The sequence below is a fragment of the Lepisosteus oculatus genome, chromosome 8, assembly GCF_040954835.1.
Source record: "Lepisosteus oculatus isolate fLepOcu1 chromosome 8, fLepOcu1.hap2, whole genome shotgun sequence".
Lineage (NCBI taxonomy): Eukaryota > Metazoa > Chordata > Actinopteri > Semionotiformes > Lepisosteidae > Lepisosteus > Lepisosteus oculatus.
In genome coordinates, this window is record NC_090703.1 from 14,560,425 (window position 1) to 14,573,425 (window position 13,001).

Sequence of the window (13,001 nt, forward strand, 5' to 3'; positions counted from 1 at the left end):
CTGTGATGCATTTTTCTGTGATACAGAAATCCATCCAAACCAAATGAATTACTAGCAATTTTGCCAAAATCCAAAGTAAAATTAATATATAGCATGTACATTCATGAAGGCATCAAATACTCCATGTCCCTCTATGCCTTGACCTCTGCACTAAAGTGTACTATTGTAAACTGTCTGGATTTATTATTATTATTATTATTATTATTATTATTAGTGTTGTTCCATTTCTTACAAAGGTATGCAATCAAAAGGGAATGCAACAAGTCTGCATAGCTCGTGTGCAGTAAATCGCACGGAACTCTGCCAGTAGGCAGAGACATTTCTAGGCTAATTTAAGAAGATATGTAGAATCAGTGATCTTCGTCTTATAATGAAACTGCCCAGAGCAATAAACACACTGGCACAATCCAGTGTTTTTGTGAAAGGCCCTAGACAAAGCTAGCCTACATGTGCTACTTTTTTTTTTCCCAAACAAGAGCTCTAGATTTAAAGAGGGGATCCAGAGCAAGGCTATGTTTGTGCTCCAGTTCAAAGAAAAGGCGTTTAGTCACTTCAAGTCAATGGGATATGCAAATAAACTGGGGGGTAAAGCGGAGCTGTGTGGTTTCAAACGCCACAGCCAATACAATTTTCTCTTTAGGCATAAATACAAAAACATTATTGCTCTAAATGGTTTACACAAACATTGATAAATCTGCATTGCTGGCAATGTCTCCAATGTCTCACGACTGCAAATGAAACATGCATAGTAGAAATGTTTTTGCACAGCCAGTGCATGGCTTTAATAACCCATACATAACCTTTGAAACAACGACAACCAAACAGCCCGAAGCATTAAAGGAGAACCAAGAATGACAAATACAAGGCCAAAAATCACACCTTATTTCTTTTGTTGGAGTCTGAGAATTAGTCAACAGGCATTGCTTCTTTTGTGAGCCACTCGGAAAAATAAACAGCGCAGCCTACACGCGTCTTCACTTTAGAAAAGGTAGAGGCAGAAAGGCATGTTCATTAGGAAAGATAATATTCAGTTACCATTAATTTGCTGGCTTAATTAGATGTAGCTCAGGGAAAGAGAAAAAAATCTCATTTCAATAATTGAAAGACAAGCTGAGACAATACAGATAAATGGCAAAGCTTAACTGATCATTAGAAATCCAGCAAAGGAGCATTTTTGAGGCTTTCCTGTACAACACCATGAGACAATATTTTTAAGATGTGTGTGTGTGTGGAAGGAGGGAAGGGGGCTGTAACAGGAAACAATTGCAAGGAATCACTCCCTTACAAAGGTATATCAAAGGACTTCTTTTCATTACCAATGTTTTAATCCAATCAGCTCAAAGACAATGCTGCATTCAAGTGCAAATAAAACAGCACTTATTAGGACCTACCATCAGGTGAAAAAAAGCCAGGGAAAAAGAACACAACAGGCTGTCTCCTCTGTTGTGGAGTCGCTCATCATCTCCACCATACCAACTTTCACCAAATGAGATGTAGCCTTGGGCTATGTATTAAAAATGCATATCAAAGCAAAGAAAAATGGACGTGAGAGATTCTAACTAAATAAATTAGCATATCTAACTATTAAATTGCCTTTTCCTCTCCGACTAAAAGAGAAGCTAGTTATGAATAATAAAATGAGGGGGGATACTGAAACTTCTTGCCATCAAACAACATATTTCCTTTATACCTCTCCAGCTGTAAAATGTGATGTCCAACATAAATCTTGTACATGTCACCTACCTTTTTGATGCCGTTATCTAAAAATTCAAAATAGGGAACCATGTCAATAAATCACTGCATTTTGCATTCTAATTATATTTAACACATTACCACATTACAGACACTTTTTCATTATGCTCATCCTTCTATGTTTCTATACCTTGCAATACAACCTAAGAGATGCTGCATTACATTCAAGTCATTGTTAATCAAAAGTACTGGCCATTGTTTAGTATACGTAAACATAAACTGTATTGATCATGCTGAGGGATTAAACAGTTTCGTGTTTAATTTGTACGTGAAAGTACTTTTATAATTTCCAAAAATATTTTTTCCCCAAACATATTACTCCAATTTACACTCATGCCATAATATGTGGCCACATATTTCAGTATATAAACCTGTATTTAAATTCATTTCCTTTGCTTGATATGCATTGGTCTGCTGTGGCACACAGTTCATAACAGCAGCAGAAACAACATAAATACGATGTTTGTTTCCTTAAAAACTGCCACATTCATTTCCAGCAGAATGGGATACACTTCTTTTGTATTTGTATGCCTGTAAAATGTTGTTTTGTATGTGGTAATAATGTTGTCCAAATTAATATTTTAGTGCGACCCCCCACCCCACCCACGAATAAACAACTAAGGTGAAATTAAATTCCATCAAAAATCATGTTCTTTAAGAATGTGCAGATCAGTGTTTGTTTGAAAGCCAATACTTGCAGTAAAATTTCCATTGCAGGAAAATAAAAGGCTCTAAAGTAAAATACCTAACAAAGTGGTTAACCTTAATGGGTTCAGGATAAATGGGTTGTCATACACATTCTGTCTTGGTGTTGGCAGCCCCGTTTCTCTGGAATCTTTAATTATCAAATTATCAAAATAATACTTTACACAATGGTCCAATGACAATGTCTAGATCTGAATATTATGAGGGAACACAGAAAATTGGCTTGTACCATCTGCCATCTGCCATGAAACTAAACAGCCTAGTTTATCTAATCTCTTCAGTATAAACAACAGCATGCCTCATTTCTACACTTACACTTGAAACAAACTACAGGATGAAGCTCTAACCAGAGTCCACAATACACCACAATTTTCTAATATTTCTAAATTCTTCTTCCGTAATCATTCGCTTTTGGTAACTCTGTAAAGAAGAAAGGCAATCTGAGCATTGCCAACCAACACTATTATACCAGACTTAACAGATGCAGTGAAGTGACTTTGCATAACACTTAAATCTGCTGTAATGCTTAATAGGCTTGGACATGTGCAGCTGATAGATACTAATCAGTCACTGTATCGCTATATACAGGCCTACCCAAAATTATACAACTGGTAACAGCACAACACTTTAAACTGAAATATAAATGTAATCTTCTCTTCGTTCCAGTTTTGACGACAGCGCCTCTAACTCATATACGAGTACAGTGCAACACATACTGTTGTACAAACGTTGTACGTAAAAACAGGACAGCTTTACTTCATTTAGCATAATTCTGTTTTTGCTTTACATATAACTTCAGAGTTTTTCTAGATCTATAACCTTTACATAACAAGCAAGAGTAGTCCAGCACACGATCAATATATTTTTAAATAAACAATTAAAAAAAACTTTGCTTGTGCAGCCAAGGAGTATAATCCTGCATTATGAACCTGACAGCGACGAATTGTACGCCTAAAATCAAAACTATAATTTTGACTTATAGCCTAAAGCCCAAAGCTTTGCACAACACAGGCGTTGATCTTTTTCTGCGCCCTTCCATTCTCACATTTCATCCATCTCCTTTTAATAATCTGATTTTGAAGTTTTACAGCTAGAATCTGGATTTTACTAGAGAATGGTTTAAGGAATCCCAACGTCGCAATTAGTGTGTTTAGCCTGTCTGACAAATCTTTACGGTTTCTACTTCCACCACCATATAATAGAGTTACTAAACACACAATGAACAGCAACCACGTTTACAACACTACAAATTAAATGTCTGACACAAACAAGCTACAACAGTTTATACAACATTAGTTCTTTCCTTTATACCTCCGCTGATAATTCAGTCTTTTGCAATGCAAAGGCAAGTGCTAAACTGGGAGAACTACCCCTAAATCAATCATACAGACTAAAACAGTTTACAACAGATCCCCTAACGTGTTTGTGACATCTTCAAATTAGCTAGCTCCAGGTAAATTCGACTATTCTAAAGGTTTTAGAATAGCCTTAGAAACAACAGTAACAACACTAGTGTAGAATAGAAGGTTAATATTAACCGTCAAGTTTCCCACGCCGGGAACGAGCACGGAACCAAGTAGACCTGTTACATGTACTACTTGAAATAAACGTAGCAGTTTCACTTCACCATAGTATACAGCTGAAAGACGAAAATGATCCATATTTAAAATTATAATTCGAAACGCAAACGCGGTCCGCAAAAACAAGTATAACCCAACCAACTTACATGATCCGCTAAATTTGTTGAAGATCCTGAGAGTTCTTCGTGGTCCGATTTTGAGCTGCCATCCCGTTCGTCAATTACTAGATCAATTGGCATTTTTCCTTTCAAACAACTAATGTACCGATGGCAAAAGTTATCGCAAAGCTCGTGGACCTAAAACCAGAGAAGAATACCTTTTCAGGATGGGAAACTGCAGTCTAGTCCAAGAATAACTATAATTAAGGGGCATAATAGTCGAAGTCAAGGAAACAATAGTGAAATTGTTACAGCAGTTATTATTCTCAAGAGACTAAAGCAACAAGTTGAAAGGCAGAAAAAATAAACACCACATAAAAACTAGATAGATAATGCCTATGTAAAACTTAACTTTACATGTTTAAAGGCTTTTTAATTTACAATATAAAATACTATATATTGTTTAGAAAACAGCCCGGACTGCAGCCGCTAAATCTACGCATTTTTGCTGTTTCAGTTTTGATGTCCTTTGTACTTAAACTCCAGGACGAATCTTAAAATAAAATAATGTTAAAGCAAATCATTTGTTAGTCCTTTGCAAAATTCTAATCTAGTCGCGCACAGACTAAAAACAGAATGACTTGAGGTTTCTTCATTTCTTCGAATATCGCTGCAATATGTTTTGCGCCGCAGGCAAAATCTGAATTACGACAAAACTATTTAGATTAGACGCGGATTACCAATGCACTGAAGATTGCTTTTTTATATAAAAGAAATCATATATACACCTGACCGTAAACACAATTTTTTAACTTTTATCTATTGGAAATATAAAAATTTTCCCTTTACCTTTTCTAATTCCAAAAGATGAAATCGTAATACTTGTATGGCTTGTATCATCTGGAACAGAAAGAAAAACAAAAGTTGGAAATGCAGTCCAATGATCTCAATTACTAATAATGAAAGTTATGGGTCTGATTCAAAACTACAAAAAAAAAAATAAAACGTGCATTGTGACATCGGTTTCTGAAAGTAAAAACAATACAGAAATAATTTCCTTGTGTATGTGTATACATACTGTACACTGTACTTGTTTCTCATAGTGGTGCTTACTAGACATTACCGTAAAGTGCAATGAAATAAAAAGGAATAATAATAAAAATATGTATTTCACTCCGTATTTCACAACTTACACTGCAGACCTGTCGCCTGCAAACAGCAATAACAGAAGCCAAGACAAACGACACGATTTTAAAGCAAACTTGCAAAGTTCCCGAACTTAAATAATCAGCATTACCCAAAGTAACAGCTCCAAATGCCCGATCATTTATCCTAAGCAGTAACTTCCTTCTCAATCTCTTAGCTGTGTAACGCATTGCCATTAGAGACCCCTTAGAGTTTTCTCTTGTTCACTTCAAAGAAAGCTTCCTAGGAAACATTTGTGTTGTGCTTTTAAAACCCAAACTTAGCATATTTACTTTGTTTGTTAGGAACAAAGACAAGTTTCAAAATACACATTAAGCAATATACGGAGGTCTGTCTATAGCCGGCTGTTTTTACAATGTAAAAGACAACAATCTTACCAAATTGTCCAACTCTGGATTTGAAGAAAATAAGGGTTTTTCTGCTCGAACCTAAAACAGTATATATAAAAACAAGTCAGGCTGTTTTCTGGATCATTTATCTTCATAGAGTAGAAAACGTCTTTTACTCATTTATCTAAACTTTAAATAAGTGAAAAGGCCACGTTACAGATAAAATCATATTAAATAATAAACATATACCTTATATTTGTATTAATATACTTTAGCGTTGAATTATCTAAATAAGAAAATAGAGTTCTTAATAAGTATGCTAAGCTGTTGGCTTTTATTTTGTCAAGTCTCAAACTTTTACGTACAAAAAAGAAAAGGAGCTAAAATGCAATGAAACATATGGCAACAAATGTCAGCGGTTATAACCGAAAACATTAACATATTCCGCGCGTTTTAAGATCTCCACAAAGTTTAAAACACAGGAGAGTTCGGATGTGAAAAAGTGACCTGTTTAGCAAAGACTGCGATGTCCTCGTTGAACGAGTCGGAGGAGCAGACATCGCCGCCTGCAACTCCCGGCTCTCTGGGCGTGCACGTCGCCAGCTCACATTTCTCAAAAACCAGCGCTAGCAGGGGAAATAACGGGTGACTGCAATGGGGGAAAACAGAACCTAAGCATAGATTCCATACGAAGATTTTTAAAAAAGCAAACTAAGCTCATCAGCCGAGAGAAAAGATATAACAAAATACACGTGTAAAAGAGCTAAACTTTTCGAAGTGATTTGGAATTCTAGCACTTACAGGCTTGTGAATATTACTGTGTTGTTCACCAGTTTGTATTTACACGTCGGCGTTAAACAGCAAGAACTTTAATAATGGTAGCGGGGATATTAAGGACTTCATATTTTCGAGTTAAACTAGAAATGGTTTCATTTATATCACGTCTCCAAAAGAAAAAAATAATAAGCTTAGCGAAACAGTTTATACCAAAACAGTACAAGTTGTTACATTATTCAGTAGGTACTCCACAAGTTTCCTAAACATTAACTTTTAACAATTGAAAAGTGTTATTTTACTTTCTTACTGTGCTCTCTTTCCAGTCTATAGTAAGATGATAAAAAACAAAATACTTCCTCACTCAAATCAAAACAAATAGCCTGTGTGTGTATCTTCGCGTGGGGGAGAGGGTCGGTGTAAGAGGTAGTCAATTGCAACTTTCTTAATTTATTAATTATTCCTAAATACAATTGTTACATTGCTACTTAGTTTTTGACTGTCAGTTCAAAAATACTTATAACAAGGAAAAAAACTTGGTATTTTAAAAAGGTAAAGTGACATAAAAAAGGTCACTAAAGATAGCCTTTATAGTTTATTTAGATATTTAAAATTATTTGTAAATAATGTCGTGTTTAATATCGCTTAAGCATATATAATCTTATTGTTATCTGTTAATATCCGAAAGTTTTAACCAGACTTTTTACGTAAAGAATAAAAGTTTGCTGTTTCTCTTTTACCTACCCATAAATTGCATCTTTATCCCTCTTTAAAACATCATTGACAGCAGAGCCCATGCTGGTTGGCATTACATTAGGATGAGGTGCGTGTGCACCATAATGCTGACTGGCATGTAGCGGTGGTCCATGGTTCAAGTGATGTACTTGGGGTAGCGGTCGAGGAGCATGAGGGTCTCCGTACATAGACGCTGGGACCCCCACAGCGTCCATTCCATAATGGGGTAGTTCATCGTACTAGAAAGGAATAGAGTAGAAAAAAGAGATAATGGAACAGATTTGAGGAAGACAAGACGAAAAGGCTAAACTTAGAAAGACAGTTCTTCTGCTAAAACACTCGAAAACACGAGTGTGTGCTTACAAGAGAAAACGTAAGTAATCCTGCGGAGCAGGGAAATCTTTCTGAAAAAGTAATACTTCCCTCGAACAAAAAAATAAAATAAAGAAATGTAAAAGTCAGAAATTACCAAAAACATTTTAAACCGCATTCCCTTTAGAGCCGGGTCTTTTCATTAAAACCAGCACATTATTTAAGAGTCCCTTTAAAAACAGCTCTATGCTTTCAGCGGAGATCGCCGGCTAACCAGAAATTGGCACGAAGCTCGGAAAGTAAAGGTACTGAAAAAACATAGAAGAAATATATTTAGATATTTATTGTATATTAGACGCCATCAACAGAAGACAGCAACCAGATAGGCCCTCCTATAGTGGGTTTGTATAGGTAAGTGTTGGAGATTTAAAACCTACCCTTTGCGCCATCAGTCTGCGCTCCAATAAACTCCTGGATGTGTCGTATGTTTAATATCCCAGTCCGGTTAGAAAGTGATTTAGTGGTAAGATTCCTTTTTCAACCAACTTAGTGAATTCTCCTATTCTCCAATACGGTAAAGAACAAGCAGAAGCATCGGGAGTAGTTTGTGCAATTTTTCTTGTTTTCCTCTTCCAAAAAAAAAATGTCAAGCACCAAACTGAAGGTTACAATCGGCCCATCAACAACCCGCATGTAACTAAACTGTCGTGTCTCATGGCTTTTTGCCACTCCAGCTGTCAATCAAAGCCAGGGGTTGTCAAGGTAATGAATGAATGATGGTTGGTGATGATGATCAAGAGAGGATGAATCTTTTAGCCCGTTTTCTTCCAACAACTCCGCTTCTCCTTTTTGCCTCTGGATCGCTATCTTTTCTTATTATTATTACTGTAAAGAGAAAAGGCAATGGAAATTAAAAGATTGCAATTCAAGATCTTTCTTTCCTCCCTGTAGGTATTTCGTCTATCTCTCGGTCTGAGATGAGTGAGTGTCAGTGAGTGTTGGCAGGTTGGCTGCTAGCTTGCTTATAGAACAGAGTCAGTTTGCAGCGCTGATCGGCGGGAGAATGAAATGACGGAACCCGGAAGTATGGTGGCCATAGCCAGTCCTACAACAGCTATAGAAAGAGAGGAGAGACCAAAGACTGTGATATGCAGAGTATGCATCAGGACTGCTTCAACTCCACATGGGGGGAGCCAAACAACACATCATCTCAACTCACCCAGTTCTTCTCCGATAACAAGAATCAAAACTGCAAGAAAAAAAAAAGGAAAAATATGGATTTGAAATCCTGCCAAGATTTTTTTAATGTCTGCTAAATGCTTCTTTATGAATCGTAGCTCCCAGTGCCAGACGCAGGCCTGCAGTTCCAACAACTATTAGAATATGTTATAAAGTTTTTTTTTTCTTTCAGTCGCCCCTGCGTCAATTTCTCCAGCACTAACTACAAACTCTGCTCCTATTACAGTTGAACTGTATTTTGCAAAATGCTGGTGCGAGTTAAAACAGCCCACTATTTTATTTAAAAATCAACTTCATTTTTAAAATATCGCGTTCTTACATGTAGTAAAGAAGGTTTTGCTATTCGTAATTCAGATAAATGAGAATGTTAGGGTTTAGAGTGAGTTTTAAATGAAATGTAACTACCTGCAACACTTCTTGCGCATCCAGCTCTGGAGCCGTTTTGAATTTAATTTATGAGGTTAAAGCTTGCTTGTTATCTTTGTTGTGGTTGCAGCCTGTGTGCTTAAGAATTAACTCGGTAATGCCTGCTAATGGTGCTGCTAATTACGAAGGGGTTATTTAGCAAATTAAGTGATATGGCTCACCCCTTGAGCACAGAATGAACTTTTCCAAAAAAGGGGGGGGGGGGGGGGGAGGATGAGGGGGGGTCCAGGAGGGGGCTTTTGTAGGGAAAGTAATTTTGTATGTTTCTTTCGTCCAATCCCCTCCCTAGATACAAATCCATGCCTTACCTCAGAGTAGTCAATTATCAAAGCTCCCAGAGATCATCAATCATAGGGAGCGCTTGAAGTTTAGAGGAGGAGCAATGGTCTTGCCATCGATTGCCAGTGCTTTGGCCTTTTTTCCTTTTCATTCACGCTCCTTCGCGCACAAAACCTAAAGCAGGCCATCTATCCCCTTTAATATTTAGCTTCATCAGTGATAATGTACCCTGTTGTGCATATGACATCATCGTATATTGATAGGTTTTCACATACATTGTTAAATATATGCCTGCTTGGCATATTTGATTTTTGAAAATTAAACATGCACCGTATGAATCTGTTCACTTATTCTGGGAAAGGGGAGGAGGAGGCTTTAAGGTCAATAAACTCCCCAAAAAGACAAATGCTTGAGTCCTTGGGATGATAATAGTTGCAGCAATTAAACAGTTTGATTAAATGAGGCATCATAACAACAATTATGCTTTTAGGAAGGGGGGGGGGTCGCTTCTTGTAAGAAGTAGTACTGTAGGGTTGACAAACGGCAGTGGACATTTCAATGCGCTATAGCCTGTGAAGGAGCTATACAGTGTGATCCTGCAGAGCGGCATGGCAGTCTTTCTCAAATACTTTAGCTTCTGTTACACTGTTTAGAAAATCAGAGTCAAGCAAGCCATTGAAGACCAGCCGTTCATTTAACGATCTCCAGCTTATAAATGCGTTCGTGCACAATGTCTTGTATACTAACGCTTCACTTTTTTTTTCCGGACAAGAACGGTAAGTGAATTCTACGTCCTTTGTTAAGAGTGAATCTGGCGTAACTCGGAATAGACCAGTGGCAGAAAGTTAGGAGCTAGGGTGTTATTTGTTTCTGTGCTATTTTTAAAGCGTATTATTATTATTATTATTATTATTATTATTATTATTATTATTATTATTATTATTATTATTATTATTATAGCCATGGCTGTTTGGTGCACTTTTGTGGAACTGTTTTAAGAAATTGAGAATTGTTATTAACTCGCAGCTATTTTTTTTATTTAGGAATGTAGTTCAGTAGATTCTAAGCGGATAACTATTTGTAGAAGCAGATTCAATTATTCATGAGTTTTGTGTAGTTCGCCATGTGTTTGTTAACACTTAAAATTATATTTGTGTTCTTATTATTTATTCATTGCATGCCGGGCACATGAAAAACTGGTTATGTGTAGTAGATTTCTAATTTAATTTTAAAACGTACATAATGCCAATTTAGTTTTGAGCCACGGAATTTATTTCTGAGAACCACATAGATTCCTATTGGGCACATAATTGCGGTACTCTTTTATGTACCTTTATGTACAATTAAAAGTGTATAGCAGAATGCAAATTACTAAATTTGTATCCTTGGTATGCTGATAATCCTTACCCTACATAACTTCTAACATGTCTAATCTGCCCTTGTATAGTTATAAAATAGTTATACATTGTCTATACATTTCGATATGATATTACAGTGAAGATTACAATCAACCTGACATTTTAGAAGTTTTCCAGTCTTTACTTTATTTTAAGCTTTGAAAATATAAAGTATTTTACTTTAAATTCAAAGTATTCATACATTTTGTCGATCTAGCGCTGCACTTTGTCTTGTGTAATAAAGCAGCCCTTGAATGAAATTAACAAAAACACATTCACGTGATCCTCATTGTACTTCATATTGTTTTTTTAATATTCATAACAAATAATGATGCTACCGTAAATACACGCACATATCTATTTATTTATGCACATGATAGAAAAGCGCAAAACAAACCTTACAAATGCATGTGACTGTGCAATCCCAAAATTATACAATGTTTAACTGTATTTAAATGTCCGAGGCAAGTTACATACAGATCTCTACTTTCCAAGTCACCTTAATTGAGAACACTATGCATGTCGAATGAACCCATTCCCGATCTGAATGAAATCTTGTAGTAAGTTAAGAAACGTACAAATGAAAATCCGTGTGTGTTGAAGTACAACTCCGTCAACGTACAGATCTTTCGCCTTTGCTGAGGATGGCTTTAGCAGGCGGTAAAATTTCATCTCGTGGTGTCAAATTGGGGTCAGTTTAGGGTTAGAGCTCTCGGTGTCCGAGTGGGACCTGCCCAGCTGTGTAGGGATTCATTAAGGGCCAGGGATCCATTTCAAGAAAAATACAACTAAGACAATCACTAGGCTAAAACCCACTCCGTGTCACATCCTACAAGCGCACCATAACAAACATTCCAAACTTCAATGCTGATACCGTTGTCCGATTCAGATTCACTATAATCCGCATTGTTTACTTAAAGCACACACGCAGAATGCACAAGTATAGCGTCGTACTTGGAAAATCGTTGTATTAAAGCTTAAAAAAAGAAAACGCGTGGTTTAAATCCTATTAGCGTCCAAGTATTCATTTGTTGCAACAATTGATACCTTACTACAGGAACAAACAACATTGTCCGTAATCTTGTTTGTAACTTTGTTCTGAGTTTGTTTGTCAGACTGATTATTTGAGATTGTGTAAATATAACCGATGTATTAACATAGGATACTGATAACAAGGTCACAAGAGCTTTGGAAATGATCGCATTTTTCTTAATTTCTTTAAAGATTCGGTAATGCTCGTAATCTTGGATAGCCTATGAAACGTGCTTATTTTATTGGAATGCCTTTCATTTCTCATTTCAACCGATCTCTACTGTGACTGAAATGCTCATTTAGTATTGTAACATGACTTCATATCTGGTTTGCGATATCAAATTTTTGTCTTCAAAACTGCGATTATTGTTATTCCTACGCGTAACGCTAGTTTGCCAGTTTGCAGTCTTTATTTATTGTCTGTGGAAGCTCACACTAAATTTTGAATTTGAAAACACGAAATTAATTCAAATATAGCTTACATTAGAAAACAACAACCTTTCTCTACCTTGTGGTTTTGATTTGAGTTTGCTAAGCGAATTTACTCTTCTGGCTTTCGTTTCATATTTCTCGAAATGAGCATGCATTGTTTGTATACATTTTTTGCGTTGGTCTCAAATTGTTTTTTATTCTTCGTAATGGGTTGTCAATATGCAGTCTTTTCATTTCTGAAAGCCAATGTTATCTCATAAGGCTGAACTTTTCTTGACCCTGATCTCGAAATGCGAGGAGACTGCCACAAAGTGGACTGAGGAACTCAGAAACTTGTAAAAGTTTCGCGACTGACTGTAAATTCCAAAGACTATTTTTTTCTGCCCTGATTCGCATACTATACTTTCGACAAAAAAAGCACTGAAAATGCAACCATGTAGTTCCATAGAAAAAAATCTAAGGGATTCTTACTTGAAACCACTTAAGAAATATTACCAAAATATGCAGCCCTATAGCGCTATCTGGCGGATTGATCTGAACACCGACTTTTGTTAACTGCTATTCTTTTACATTTGAAGTACGGTAGTTTTCCAAACGAATTTTTCTTCTTCGTGTTCACTGCTATTACCTTTATCACTTTTTTCTATGATCCGATTTGATATAATCTGGAAATCTGAAATACATATTTTCTCAGTCCTATACAAG

The 13,001-nt window shown here is 36.3% G+C and overlaps 1 protein-coding gene across 4 annotated transcripts in view; it reads right to left on the reverse strand.

Moving 5' to 3' along the window:
• The window catches only part of meis2a (Meis homeobox 2a), a 72,040-nt gene extending 63,431 nt beyond the window's left edge, over positions 1 to 8,609 (reverse strand). For 2 of the 4 annotated variants that reach the window (XM_006632424.3, XM_006632423.3), the window contains exons 1-6: positions 7,929 to 8,609; positions 7,189 to 7,418; positions 6,178 to 6,319; positions 5,719 to 5,769; positions 4,985 to 5,035; positions 4,184 to 4,333 (exon numbers count right to left, since the gene is read on the reverse strand). In XM_006632424.3, coding sequence (XP_006632487.2) covers positions 4,184 to 4,333; positions 4,985 to 5,035; positions 5,719 to 5,769; positions 6,178 to 6,319; positions 7,189 to 7,418; positions 7,929 to 7,940 — 636 coding nt within the window. In that variant the 5' untranslated portion in view covers positions 7,941 to 8,609. The remainder of the gene's footprint in view (positions 1 to 4,183; positions 4,334 to 4,984; positions 5,036 to 5,718; positions 5,770 to 6,177; positions 6,320 to 7,188; positions 7,419 to 7,928) is intronic. The other 2 variants (XM_015350818.2, XM_015350817.2) reach the window with 1 other exon arrangement.
• Positions 8,610 to 13,001: the final 4,392 nt, after the last annotated feature.